The 15,247-nt window shown below is 44.0% G+C and overlaps 1 protein-coding gene across 3 annotated transcripts in view; it reads right to left on the bottom strand.

Moving 5' to 3' along the window:
* Window positions 1–15,247, bottom strand: part of MAPKAPK5 (MAPK activated protein kinase 5) — a 34,669-nt gene that overhangs the window by 5,510 nt on the left and 13,912 nt on the right. For 2 of the 3 annotated variants that reach the window (XM_017976383.5, XM_002753020.7), the window contains exons 6-10: window positions 14,507–14,596; window positions 13,694–13,789; window positions 6,966–7,046; window positions 4,064–4,251; window positions 1,831–1,951 (exon numbers count right to left, since the gene is read on the bottom strand). In XM_017976383.5, coding sequence (XP_017831872.1) covers window positions 1,831–1,951; window positions 4,064–4,251; window positions 6,966–7,046; window positions 13,694–13,789; window positions 14,507–14,596 — 576 coding nt within the window. The remainder of the gene's footprint in view (window positions 1–1,830; window positions 1,952–4,063; window positions 4,252–6,965; window positions 7,047–13,693; window positions 13,790–14,506; window positions 14,597–15,247) is intronic. The other variant, XM_035257663.3, reaches the window with a different exon arrangement.

The raw sequence follows: 15,247 nt of genomic DNA, 5'->3' as shown, positions 1-15,247 counted from the left end.
CTATGGTGTGCATGACATTAGATCAGGAAAAGCTGGAACTCACTGATGGGCTCTGTATTAGCTATGCCTTTCTGCATCTTCACATCCATTTAATCAGTAACAGCCTGGCTGAAGAAGGAAACAGCTCAAGGTCATGAGCTCAGGCTCCTAGACAGGGCTTGGGTGGAGAGTGTTCCATACTTCCAAAGTTGACCATTCACATCCTCACCACTTTTTTTAAGACAGTCTCGTTCTGTTGCCCAGGCTGGTGTGCAGTGGTAGATCTCGGCTCACTGCAAACTCTGCCTCCTGGGCTCAAGCAATTCTCCTGCCTCAGCCTCCGGAGTAGCTGAGATTACAGGTGTTTGCCACCATACCCGGCTCATTTTTCAGTAGAGATGACGTTTCCCCATTTTGGCCAGGCTGGTCTTGAATTCTTGACCTCAAGTGATCCGCCCACCTCAGCCTCCCAAAGTGCTGGGATTATAGGCGAGAGCCACCAAGCCTGGCCTTATCTCCTCATTTTTAAGATCTTGAGGAGTGCCACACTGTAACCTCTATGTGCTGACAACCAGGATCTAAATAATCCCTTTGGACTTTGCAATGACCAAACCGTTTCTGTACTACAGGAAGACAACTACCTACAAATCAAAAAGAAGGCAGAGAACTGTACTTTCCAGTTCTTCTTTTCCTTCCATGCTCCAGCTGAAGAGACTTCTAACACTTCCACCCTACCCCTTCAAGATGTTAACACTCAAGTCTCTGTCATTGCTTTGAGCTCCCAGCCACACTATGGTCCCACCCTATACATCTCATTCATTTGAATGTTCCTCTGCCACCTCAATCTCTAAACCCTAAGAGACTTCCTCTCACCCAAAGCAGCCTCCTTCCTAATTTGTCAATGTTATCACCAGTTATGCCACTCCTGTCCCCTTATATCTAGTCTGTCACCAAAAACTGCAGAATTTTTTTTGAAAAACATTTAGCCTATTCATTAACCTCTACTTCTCTGCTCCCATAGCCACCCCCAGCTTCTAGATTACTGCAGAAGTATTAGGTTGGCAAATCCGCAAGTTGCCAAGTGTGACTGGCCATCTCTAAATACCTTCCTAGTGGCAAATCTCAAAAAGCTATCATGACCTCTCAGTTGCATCCCACTAAGACTTAAATCCCTCTGTCCACTTGCAAAGGCTGGCCCTGTCACACCCATCTCATTAACTTCCCATTAGCGAGGCCAAGTTGTTTTTCCCAATGATGTATTTGGATCTCGGTTTTTTTGCTTATGTTGTTTACCGTACATGGGCATTTACACTGCCTACTCAAATTCTTCAAGGACAGCGCATGCCTGAACACGAGAAAGAGCTCAAATGCTGCCACATAATAGACAGTTAATACGTGTGAGGGAACCTTTGGGCAAATTACATCCCTTCAAAGATGTGCTCTTTTTCTGAATTCCCACAGCATTCACAGAAAATTTAACATGCAAAGCTCTGATGTTTGAAATGTTCCCTCTGTTTCATGTTTATTGGCCTTGCCTTCCCAGTCAGTCTTGTTTAAAGCCTCGGGAAAAGGGAGGGTATCTTAACCTGTTCTGTGCCCCCAGCCCCGTTGCAGAAATATGGAGGCTATTCCTTTGAGTGCTCCCTTAGTGCATATTTACCAGGCCTTTATTTGGTCTTTTACCAAAAGAAGTTCCTTATTTTGGATCCTGACTCTCAGGAAACCAGAGATGTTTCTTTGGGAAGGATTGTGTCCTGTGCACTGTTTTGTCTTTAGCCCCTCACTAAGTCAAGCCCCAGCATTCCTTCCCAACACAGCCTTTTCAGCCAATAAATAAGCATCATTCAAAACCTTGTCCATCATCAGCTGAGCAGAAGGCAGCACATTATCCAGGGCCTCAGTGGAATTGAGCCAGGGATGGTCCAGCACTCCTTCGATGGTGAGTCTCTCCTCCGGTTTGACCTTCAGGAGCCTGTGGAGAAAACGGCAACAGGGCTGCCACGCACAGCTGCTACTACCAAGAGGCCATAGGAAGTTCCTGGGCCTGCCTCTAAACAGCTCTGGCTGCTTCTGACTTCCCACTGACTTCTGCAAGCCTGGGCTTTCTACCTGCAGAGCACATGGGGGATTCTAGTCTCCAGCCACTTCCAGGGGTACTATGGCTTGAGGCAGTCCTTTCTATACTGGAAAAAGTGAGATTAAAATGGTAGAAAAGGGCTTAATCCAGTCGTACTTCTGAGTTCTAGGGTTTACTAAGATAATCCTACATACGGCTTACAGTTCCTGAGACCTTGAATCTCCATACTGAGATTTCTAGGACAATGGGCTCTAACTTCCAAAAGGAACATTCTTTTGTCTGATGGTGGCTGCAAAATTAGTTGAAGAGTCATGAGGCTCTGGAAAAGCAGGTTGCTACACTTGATAAAACTCTTAGATGTCACCATATGGCAGGACATCAACCCATTATTCCAGAGACATTTAAAAGCTTTTAAAAACCTAGAGTCTCTGAGGCGGGGATGGCATTTCCTTCTAAGCCCAGAGTGCTACTTCTGTGCCATCTGCCTTCAGATCATGCTTCTTTCCATCTGATTCATTCCCGCGGATGCGGTTCCTAGCTCTTCTCAGCACGTTCCCTCCTTCCAACTCTATCTCCTCTCATTACAAATGTCAGGACAACATGCCTAACTGCTCCTCAGCTTGTCTGCAACCTTCTTCTGGATCATTCTGAACAGACGGCAGATGGCTTCAGATTCTAAAGAAAGGATTATTTGGAAAATCCAAAAACCAAAAAGATAATCAGTGTTGCTCTACAGATGGGAAATGTATTCTACAGAAAACTGGCAAAGAACTACTTCCAGGGCATTGAGGTTTTGGTCAAATAGCTGGGAATACAGCAAGGAAACAGTATGTGAGGACAGATGGTGATTTAATCATTGCACCCACATTCCTAAAAATCTTTTACTTTTCTCTTTTAGAAAACAGTCCCTCTCTTTATAGCACACAGAACCTGCTCCCACCCCCTCACCCTCCAATCAACAGGATAAGCTCCCTTCTCAAAGGGAGTATGGAGAAATGGCAATACTGTCAGAAGACAGCTTCCAGGTACTGCCCTAAACAGGCACCTTCATCCCATCACAGAGGAAGAAACTGACCAACAAAGGAGACAATTCTCAGTGAAGCCCCAGCAGTAGGAAGACAGGTGCAGTGCCTAAGGCCATGGGCAACCAAGCCTCCCACACATGTGGGTGGAAAAACAAATATATTCCAATTTAGGAATGACATCTTACCTAGCCCTCCAGCTACCAAAGGACTCTGAACGTCAACTCTCCCTCATCTACTCACCAGCCATAATTCTTTTCTGTTTTTGGCTTTTTTATTTTTCTTATTTTCACTAGCCATAATTCTTACTAAATCTTCCCATCTTAAGATACGTCAGAGCAGCTGTGTGTGGTGGCTCATGCCTGTAATCCCAGCCACTTGGGAGACTGAGGCAGCAGAATCACGTGAACCCAGGAGGTGGAAGTTGCAGTAAGCCAAGGTTGAGCCACTGCACTCTCGCCTGGGCAACAGAGCAAGATTCTGTCTCAAAAAAAAAAAAAAAAAAAGGATACGTCAGAGCAACCAACTGGCCACGGGACGGTAAAGGGTGGGATCCAGGCCTGACAAACCCATATGCCCACAGCATCCAAGGAATGAAAAACGAATGTGGTGTCATCTCAGCACCTAGTTCACTTCCTGGCATTGTGTGTCCCAAATGACGTTCCAGCTCACATGCAAGAAGGAGAGAGCACACCAGGTTTCTAATTTAGGGTCTTGAATTAATGTGCAGAGACTGGCTACAGAGGGACCTGGGTTCACACCCTGGGGACAAAGTCTAGGGATGCAACAGGAGGGAGGAAAGCTTCGTTCCCACCGAGGTGTACACACTGATAACGGTCATCTCAGGCTCCAGAGAGATTTCTGTGATATTAAAACGGGAAGGAGCCTGCCTGGGAAACCAATGACTTTTCTCCACCCACATTCCCTTGAGCTCCACCACCTGGAGGTTTCCTCAGCCTCGCTGCCCAGCAGCCCGCAAACTCACTTCCTTACAACATCTTTGGCCATCTCTGAGATCTGACTCCACTCTTCCTCTGGGAACTCAAAACTTCCTGTCATGATCTTTCTCCGCATATCCTTTGGGATAGTCCGGCTGTGGTGTTTGGAGTAAAAAGGAGGATATCCGCACAGCATCACATAGATAATCACCCCTAGGGACCACAAGTCACAGCTCTGAAAACAAAAAAGAAAATGGTCACTCACAGCAGAAGCAGAGCCCCCAAATAAAGCCTCCATGACAGGCCCAGAAATAACCCCTGCAATATACAGGCTGCTATCACCTAAAGTCACTTAACAAATAAGGAAAGCTGAAGGAAGTCTTAAGAGAACTAGCCTTTCTCTCCATATTTTCAATAAGCTACCAATACTACACACATGCACCCCATCATACAAAGCCAGCCTGGGATGAAATAAACAGGTACTTTCATTCTCACTCTTCAGGCCCAAGCGTCTATCTGATCCTTGTGTACAGGTATAGGATGCTTTGCCCCAGCCAGAAAAGTAATAGATACAAACCAGCTGGTTGTGAAACCTACATGTAGAAACGAAGCAACTAAGACACTGGTAGGCTCACCTACAATATAGCACAGGCCACTTCGTAAAGGCCCAGAGCAGTTTGATACAGACCATGGAGAGGACTGGAGGGAAGAACAGAAGATCTAAATGCATTCCTTCGACCATGAAGGACTCACTAAGTCCATTTGCAGCTCTTACACCATTCTGGGGGAAGATACTGTGAAAAAAACAAGACTGCTACCAACTACCATGTCTGCAGGCAGTGAGGTGACTCCATGGCCTATAATCACTGCATAAAGAAAGGACTCCTATTTCGGTTAAATGCAGTTCTATTTGCTTTGAAAACCGGGTCTGCAGAGGCTTCAATTCAACCTTTCTTGAACGATGAGATAAAAGAGGTGTCTGCCTAACATAGCAGCCCAGTGAGCCTGCCACTCCCTCACACCACAGCTGTGTGCTGCTCTGAGAAGTGAGCCTGCCACCGGGGCCACGCAACCCCTCACATCACAGCTGCGTGCTACTTTGAGCAAAGGCTGGATAACGGGGATCTCAGCTACTCTCACCCATGTTCTCTTTCTTTTTTTTTTTTGAGACAGCATCTCGCTCTGTTGCCAGGCTGGAGTGCAGTGGCGCGATCTTGGCTCATTACAACCTCCTCCTCCCCGGTTCAAGTGATTCTCGTGCCTCAGCCTCCCGAGTAACTGGGATTACAGACACACACCACCACGCCCAGCTAATGTTTTGTATTTTTAGTAGAGACAGGGTTTCACCATGTTGGCCAGGCTGGTCTCGAACTCTGACCTCATGATCCGCCTGCCTTGGCCTCCCCAGGTGCTGGGATTACAGGTGTGAGCCACCGCACCTGGCCTGCCCATGTTTTCACATTATACTAGTAGATATTTGTGGATGACATAACTCATGCTGTAGAACAGAATTACAGTATAAAATTACAGGGGTGTAAAGGGACCTTCAATCCCTCACTTTCCAGAAAGGAAACTAATACTGCAGATATCATGTCATCTCTTAGGTCTTCTGTCAAGAGTGAAACAAAGTGACCTCAACAATGTCACATAAAGAGGAGTGGAGCCACAGCAAGTGTCCCAGCCTACTGCCTTTTTACCATTCTCAGGCCCTTCTCTGTCATCTATACCTAGCCTCAAGTCCCCAAGTAGCATCATTTTTTTTCTGATCTCCTTACTCAGTGACTCCAGGGCCTGTTTCAAGAGGCCCTAAACCTCTCGTGCTTTAGAATAGACAGGATCAGGTGAGTGCAGTGGGTCATGCTCATAATCCCAGCACTTTGGGAGGCTGAGATTATGAGATTGGGAGGCGGGTGGGTCACCTGAGGTCAGGACTTTGACACCAGCCTGGCCAACAGGGCAAAACCCAATCTCTACTAAAAATACAAAAAATAAGCCAGGCACGGTGGCAGGTGCCTGTAATCCCAGCTACTTTGGAGACTACGTACAGCAGGAGAATTGTCTGAACTCGGGAGAAGGAAGTTACAGTGAGCCAAGATCACACTATTGCACTCCCACCTAGGTGACAAAGCAAGACTGTCTCAAGAAAAAAAAAAAGAAAGAAAAAATAGGATCAATATATGGGCCACAGGCCAGGCGCAGTGGCTCACATCTCTAATCCCAGTACTTTGGGAGGCTGAGGCAGGTGGATCACTTGAGGTCAGGAGTTTGAGACCACCTTGGCCAACATGGAGAAACCCCATCTCTACTAAAAATACAAAAATTAGCCAAGTGTGGTGGCGTGAGCCTGTAATCTCAGCTACTTGGGAGGCTGAGGCAGGAGAATCACTTGAGCACAGGAGGTGGAGGTTTCAGTGAGCCACTGTACTCCAGTCTGGGCAACAGAGCGAGACTCTATCCCAAGAAAAAAATGTGGGCTACAGTTTAAGAACCATAATAGTACCAAGTAACATTTAGGAGCCCTTGCTATATGTATCGGATACTGTTCTACATTGGGTATTTTATGAAGTAAGAAACAATAGTACCATAAATGACCACAAAGTGGTCTGTGTCTAGCTTCTGTGTCTCAGAAATGGCCTCCCCCTCAAAACACAAGCCAACCACATCTTTTCAGTGTGTCCAGTAGATTGTACGGACAGTCAAAAAAATAACCTGACAGGTGAACACAGCCCCTAATTACTGCTGCAAAAGCAAAATGGGTTCAAACCTTATTTTGTATCTCATCAAACAACAACTTGAATTCCAAATACTTTTCTCAGTCTGGCTGCTTCCTTGGGGCACGAAAATCAAGAGGTGAGAATGGAATTGGCCACAATCCTAGAAGGCCACAAACACCTCACTAAAGAGGAGAGGTTGCATCTGCTTAATGAAGAGAAATGTCTCTTCCCGTACCTTGTTATAAGTGTAGGGCGTCGGTGAGGTAGGTATGATGCCAGATTTCTCCTTCTGATGCCTTCTTTGCGCCTCCAGTACCTGTCAAGAGTCAGACCAAAGGGGACCATTTACTGAAAATCATACCACCGATAACCTGCCTTGAGACAGGCTACTATAAGACTGAAGAAGGTAGACAACTGGCAATCAGCCATCAAAAAAAAAAAAAACAAACAACTCCACATAAACACTACACTTCCAAAAACTTTTTTTCTTAAAACCAGTAATTTATCCATCAGCCAGGACAAGGACATGAAGATGAAGTTCCTAGAGAAGATTCCTCTCTTATTCCTGCCCATCAAGCAGTCTGAGAACACTGACTTTTTCCTGGGGATATCCCTTACACCTGTGCAAAAGCAGACCTGAACTGTCCTGATCAGCTTCAAGGCATCTGTCACCATCAGGGACTACAACAGTCACATCAGTCTAGGTGTTCAGTGCTCCAAGGAGGTAGCCACTGCCACTGTGGGACCATCATCCTGGCCAACCTCTCCAATGTCCCATGAGGAGGGACTTCAGAGTGGGGCACATTAGCAACCCCACACTGTTCCTTGAAAGGTGACAGGATGGTGAGGCTCTGTGCTAGGGCACTTCATCCCACACCCAGACCTACTTGATACTGTCTCGGCCCCTGTGCCCATGAAGCTGCATGGATGGAAGATACAACTGCTCCAGCTTAGCTGGGGGCTGCAATGCCACCTTGGGCAACTTTGCAAAGGCCACCTTCAATGCCATCTCTAAGACCTGCAGCTATCTTACCTAACAGAAATTCAATGACCATCTTATAAAAACCTACACCACAGTCTCCATGCAGAGGAGCTGGGCTCCAACTGTGAGCACCCCATAAAGTTTTTACACAAGAACAGCAAAGTGAATGAATTAAACCTGAAAAATAAAACACCATTCACAACAGCAGAAAAAATATTAAACATTAAGAATAAATCTCACAAAGAAGTGAGAGACCTATAAACTGACTACATAAGGCACACATCAATGGAGCAATACAGCTTGCTTATAGGTCAGAAGGCTCAATATCACTAAAATCTTAGCACCCCCAAATTGAATGACAGCTCTAAAACAACCCCAGTCAAAACTCCCAGTAGTTTTTTATAGAAATCAACAGCTGACTGTAAAGTTTACATGGAAATGCAAATAAGTCAGAATAGCAAAAACAACTTTGAAAATGAAGAACAAAAGTAGAGGACCAACACTACCTGATTTCAAGAATTATTAATTTGTATTAACTTATATTATTAATCTGTATTAATTTCTTTTGTGCACACAAAAGAAAAGATGGTAGACATCATTACTCATTAGGGAATTCAAGCTGTAGTAATCATCAAAATCTGTTATTGGGGTAAAGAGAGAAAAAGAGATCAATGGAACAGAACGAGTGTAAAAATATATGTTCAATGATTTTTTGATGAAGGCTCAAAAGCAATGCTGCAGAGAAAAGACAGCTTCTTCATTAACGGCTGCTTCTGAGGGTGGGGCTTAAAAGATAAAAACACGAGCCAGGTGTGGTAGCTCATGCCTGTAATCCCAACACTATGGGAGGCCAAGGCAGGCGGATCATGAGGTCAAGAGATCCAGACCAGCCTGTCCAACATGGGGAAACCCCAACTCTACTAAAAATACAAAAATTAGCTGGGCATGGTGGTGCACACCTGTAGTTCCAGCTACTCAGAGGGCTGAGGCAGGAGAAGCACTTGGACCTGGGAGGCAGAGGATGCAGTGAGCTGAAATCATGCCACTGCATTCCAGCCTGGCGACAGAGTGAGACTCCGTCTAAAAAAAAAAAAAATTAGAGCAACAAACTGGGCTCAGTGGCTCACGTCTGTAATCCCAGCACTTTAAGGGGCCAAGGTGGGCGGATCACGAGGTCAGGAGTTTGAGATCAGCCTACCCAACATGGCAAAACCCCATCTCTACTAAAAATACAAAAAATTAGCAGGGTGTGGTGGTGGGCGCCTGTAATCTCAGCTACTTGGGAGGCTGAGATAGGAGAATCACTTGAACCCGGGAGACAGAGGTTGCAGTGGGCCAAGATTGCACCACTGCACTCCAGCCTAGGCGACAAGAGCAAAACTCCATCTAAAAAAAAAAAACACGCCTGTAATCCCAGCACTTTGGGAGGCTGAGGGGGGTGGATCACAAGGTCAAGAGATCGAGACCATCCTGGTCAACATGGTGAAACCCCATCTCTACTAAAAATACAAAAATTAGCTGGGCATGGTGGCGCGTGCCTGTAATCCCAGCTACTCAGGAGGCTGAGGCAGGAGAATTGCGTGAACCCAGGAGGCAGACGTTGCGGTGAACCAAGATTGCGCCATTGCACTCCAGCCTGGGTAACAAGAGCGAAACTCAGTCTCAAAAAAAACAACTTATTTTAGGTTTAGGGGTACATGTGCAGGTTGATTATATAGGTGAACTGCAGTGGTGTCACAGGGGTTTGGTGTAAGGATTATTTCATCGTCCAGGTTACTAAGCATAGTACCCAGCAGGTAGTTTTTTGATCCTCACCCTCCTCCAACCCAAACTATTGGGACTTCTGCCTCTGTCTAGGATAGAGAAAGCTGGAAAGTGTCAAAGATAAATTATAAAATCATTACTTTTTTTTTTAACCCATCAAGGATCAGGTCTCAGGGCAACCAATTATTCTGAAATCTTTAAGTCAGGCCCTTCCAAGGAGAGAATGGGGAGTGAATGCTGGCTCCCCTATGGCAGAGCCCTGGAGGAAGTGATATCACATATCATTTGGGTGAAAAGAATTCAGCTATGTTTTTAACAAACTGCTAAAGGCAAAGTGTGGGCTAGGATGAGAGTATGGGCCCTCTAGGAGCCATAGAAACAAGGAAGATTCATGTCTACTCCCATGCTCTTCTGCACAGACTTTCATCAGATATTCACGACTCAAGAACACAGGTCCTGCCCAACAGCAGAGAAACAGAGATACCTCCTGGTCCCTCACTGTCTTCTCCCTTTCCACAGGCTTGCAGGCACCAAGCAGTAACTGACAGCAATCTACTGCTAAGTGGGGGCCAAGACTGTAAAGAGAGATCCTCTTTGAGGTATTTTGAGGTACAGGTGCACTTAAGTGGAATATTTTTTAAAAACACCCATTAAAAAAAAAATGGCATCCCAGACCCCACCTAACCATAAGGTAACAGGACAGGAATCCCATGCCAGTGGGGTACTGAAGACAACCATAGCAACAACAAAACTCAAATTCAGCTCAACTTTTGAGTAGACTGATTTAACCCAATCCCTGCACTAAAGGCTGAGCAACAGAAGAGACATGTCCCACATTTAGGCTCTCAAAAAATAAAAATAAAAATAAATCACTAGTATTTCTGTAAACTAGTTACAGTCAAAAAATGAATTTCTTTTTTTAGACAGAATATTGCTCTTTGCTGCCCAGGCTGGAGTGCAGTGGTGTGATCTTGGCTCACTGCAACCTCCACCTCCCGGGTTCAAGCAATTCTCCTGCCTCAGCCTCCCGAGTAACTGGAATTACAGGCACCTGCCACCAAGCCCAGCTAATTTTTACATTTTTGGTAGAGATGGGGTTTTACCCTGTTGGCCAGACTGGTCTCGAACTCCTGGCTTCAGGTGATCCGCCCACCTCAGCCTCCCAAGGTGCTGGGATTATAGGCAGAGCCACCAAGCCCAGCAAAAAGCTTTTAAAATATCATTTGTAATAGCATCCAAAAACAAAATTTAAGGATAAATTTAAGAAAATATTTGCAAAACCTATAATGTTAAAAAGTACAAACATTTTTGAGAAAAATTAAAGACCTAAATAAATGGAAAGCTCTATACCTTGTTCATCAGTTGGGAGATTTCTGTATCGTTAAGGTATCAGTTCTCTCCAAATTCATCTATAGATTAAACACAATCCCAGTCAAACCCCAGGAGGCTTTTCTGTTATAGAGAAGTGAATTCTAAAATGTAGAGAAATGCAAAGGATCTAGAATAGCCAAAACAATTTTGAAAATGAATAAATCTGAAGTCAAGACTTAATATAAAGCTATAATAGGCCAGGCGCAGTGGCTCATGCCTGTAATCCCAGCACTTTGGGAGGCCAAGGCAGGCAGATCACTTGAGGTCAGGAGTTCAAGACCAGCCCAGCTGGCATGCAAAACCCCTCCTCTAAAATAAAAAAATTAGCCAGGTGTGGTGGTGTGTACCAGTAATCCCAGATACTAGGTAGGCTAAGGTAGGAGAACTGCTTCAACCCAGGGGCGGGAGGTTGTAGTGATCCAAGACTGCATCACTGCACTCCAGCCTGGGCAACAAAGCAAGATTCCGTCTTAAAAAAAAAGCTAAAATAATTCAGATGCTCTTGCTGTAGACACATATATTAAACAGAACAGAATCCTGAAATGACCAACAGATATATAGCCAACTGGTTTTCAACAAAACTGCAAGGGGATTCAATGATGCAAGGACAGTCCTTTTACAAATGATGCTGCAACAACTTGACATCCCTAAGGGGGAAAAAAAGAACCTGGTCTCTCATTTCATACACACACAAACTGAAATGAATTACAGACCCAAATGTACAAGCTAAAGCTATAACCTCTTATAAGAAAACATCAGAGAAAATATTTATGCCCATGGATCTTAGGAACAAAAAGTACTAAGCATTAAAAAAAATGGTGAAATAAACTTGATTAAAGTTCAAAACTGGCCGGGCACGGTGGCTCACGCCCAGGAGGCAGAGATTGCAGTGAGCCCAGAAAGCGCCATTGCACTCCAGCCTGGGTAACAAGAGCGAAACTCCATCTCAAAAAAAAAAAAAGAAAATTAAAATTCAAAACTTCTGCTATTCAAAGGCCATTAAGAAAACTAAAAGGCAGGCCGGGCGCGGTGGCTCACGCCTATAATCCCAGCACTTTGGGAGGCCGAGGCGGGTAGATCACAAGGTCAAGAGATCGAGACCATCCTGGTCAACAAGGTGAAACCCCGTCTCTACTAAAAATACAAAAATTAGCTGGGCATGGTGGTGCACGCCTGTAGTCCCAGCTACTCAGGAGGCTGAGGCAGGAGAATTGCTTGAACCCAGAAGGCAGAGGTTGCAGTGAGCCAAGATCATTCCATTGCACTCCAGTCTGGGTAACAACAGGGAAACTCCGTCTCAAAAAAAAAAAAAAGAAAATTAAAAGGCAAGTCACAGGCTGCAAGAAATATTACATACATACATACATATATATATGGAAGGCACAATAATGGGCCCCCCAAGATGTCCATGTTGTCATCCCTGGGATTATGTTACCCTGTATTGCAGAAGAATTAAGAATCTTGAAATGGGGAGTTATCCAGGTAAGGCCAGTGTGATCAGTAGGGTCCCTACAAGAGGCAGGCAAGAAGGTCAAAGTCATAGAGAGAGACATTGGAAGATGCTATACTACTGGCTTTGATGATGAAGGAAGAGGCTACAAGCCAAATAATGTAGGCAGCCTCTAGAAGCTGGAAGAGGCAGGAAATGGATTCTCCCCTAGAGCCTCCAGAAGGAACACAGTCCTGCTGCCACCTTGATTATAGCACTGAGTACCATTTCAGACTTCTCATCTCCAGAAGTATAAGATAATAAATTTCTATTATTTTTAGCTACTAAGTTTGTGGCAATATGTTACAGCAGCAGTAAGAATACAACATACACATGGCAAAGAACATGTCCAGAATATTTAAAAATTCTTACAACTCAAATTCTTTAATGAGAAACCAACAATAACAAAAGGGCAAAAGAGGAATATCCATACTTCTCAACAGAATGGCTAATAAAGATGTACAAAAAGTGCTCCAAAACAGTCACCATCAGGAAAATGTTGTGATTAAAACCATAATGAAGTAATACTCTGCTCCCATCAGAATGGCTAAGATGACAAATGCTGACAAGTGAAGAGCATGAGGCGTTAGTAAAAATGTGAAACAACTGGAACACTATACATTGCTGCTAGAAGCATAAAATGGCACAACCATTTTGGAAAAAAGATACAGCCGTGGGGGAACGTGTCCCCCAAAAACTGTAAATGAGTGTTCCTAGCAGTTTTCTTCATAATAGCCAAAAATGAAGAACAACCCCAAATCCTGTCAGTCAGTGAATGGAAAAAACAAATGTGCCTTAGGTAAATAATGGAATACTACTTGGCAATGAAAAGGAAGTAATGAGTGATAAATGCAGGAACATGGATGAATCTCAAAAACATGCTAAGAAAAAGAAATGAAACATACAAAGTCCATGATTACATTTTTATGAAATTCTTCAACAGGCAAAACTAACCAATAACAACAGAAAGCAGGTCAGTGGTTGCCTAGGTCCAGGGGTTAAGTTGGGAGGGGACTGACTGCAAAGTGGCACAGGCACCTTGTGAAGTGAAGGACATGTTCTGCATCTTCATTGTGGTGGTTGTCATAGTGGGTATATATTTGTCACAACTCATCAAACTCTTCTTGAAGTAGAGGTATTTTACTGTATGTAAATCATACTTCTAAATCATACCTCAATAAAGTCGATTTTAAAAGAATAAAAGGTCTACATTAAATAAAGTAATCTATAGGTCTCTAAAGCTAAGTTCTCCCCATCTCATCTGTACTATATGCTTACTTATGCTGTAGAATAGAAGGAACATGAGTCTATGAGCAGCTGGGAGACAGATCTTAGGACAGAAACAGCACATACTTACCTGCGGTGCTACATAATAAGGGGTGAACTGGGGTGTCATCAAGTCACCTTGGTCAATTTTGGCAAATCCAAAGTCACACAACTTCACTGGAGCATCCTGAAATTTTAAAAAATGGGAGTCACTGCTCCAGAGTGCTCAGTAAATATTAAAGGAAAATCCAGGTATAAGACATGTTACCCTGAGCTCTAACAAGTTTCTTTCTGGCTGAGATGCGAGCTTACGAAAATAACATGTCCCCAGGTCTGGAGACAGTGATTCACATTGAGGAACTGTTCTTAGTAATGCAGAAGTAAGGTATTCCTACCCACTCACACAGCTATCTTTGCTTTAGAACTCCTAAGGACAGCACTAAAATCAAGGTCTTCGCCTAGTGCCCCTTCACTCTATGAGCCCATCACCTCTCATCTATCCAGGGTGCTCCTTCACTCTTAATATCTGACGTAAGCTTCATGATAGCCAGAGCAACTTATCTGGTGGGACATGGGGCAGGGGACAAGGCTGAAAGGGAAAACAGCAAATGAAACCATCAAATTTCAAGGTAATACATAACAGCATATAGATTCCTGCCCCTTCTCAAATAATATCTAAAATCCTAAGTCCCACAAAATACATATCAGCATCATCCAAAATTATCAATGCCAAGAGTATAGCAGTACAGCTTCTCTGAGCTTCTAGCAAGGGAATGGGTTAAGCTGTTTGAAGCACTGCGGCCTAATCCTTCTTCACCATGAATTCAGAGAGCTCCAAACACACCCACTCCTGAACTATGTTAAGAGTAGCAGCACTAAAATGCAGAAAAACAAGGCTTCTCACCAAAGAGTTGTCCTTAAAAAGCAGATTTTCGGGCTTGAGGTCTCTGTGCGCGATGTTTAACAAGTGACAGTGCCGCAGAGCCAAAGCTATCTGAAAAAAGACACAATGGAACAGCCGCTTCTTAGAAAACATCACTCTTTAACACCCCTGGTGTAGAGAACTCAGGATGTTAAAAAACAAGCCTTCATTAAGACTGTGTTCAGTTTCAATTTTAAAGCAAAAATTAAGAAAGACTTGGAATACCAAGAAACAGAAATGGATTAAGCTTAGTTTAACTGCAACTTGTATTTTGTCAAACAGAAAGAAAAATATGATGGTACAGCAATCTTTGTCAGAGTAAACTGATGGGTAAATCCTGTAAGAAATGAGAAAATGAAATGCTCTCACTTTCATTCACCTGAGGTATGACAAGCATTGCAGAAGAAACACCTAAGCTGAGCAATGGTCAGCAGGTGCGGGTTTCCCACAGCAGGGCTACAGGCAGGATGGCCTGGCTCAGACAAGAATGGCACTCTCCAGAGAGCTGAAGGTCAAAAAATCAGCTGACTGGGTTTTTCCAACTAATACTGGAAACTCATTTTGCTCATCATACTTGTTGAAAATGTTGCCTGTTTATGTGGATTTGAAGGGGTTTTGTTTTATAGAAGATTATCAGAGATCATCCTTTAATCCTAATACTTGAAAAAATTAAAGGTATACTTTTAAAAATCAAACAGAAAGAATAGATTCTACCTGTTCTTT

Source organism: Callithrix jacchus, chromosome 9 (assembly GCF_049354715.1).
Source record: "Callithrix jacchus isolate 240 chromosome 9, calJac240_pri, whole genome shotgun sequence".
Classification (NCBI taxonomy): domain Eukaryota; kingdom Metazoa; phylum Chordata; class Mammalia; order Primates; family Cebidae; genus Callithrix; species Callithrix jacchus.
The sequence above is the reverse complement of the archived record's forward strand: the minus strand, read 5'-3'. Positions and strand labels throughout refer to the sequence as shown.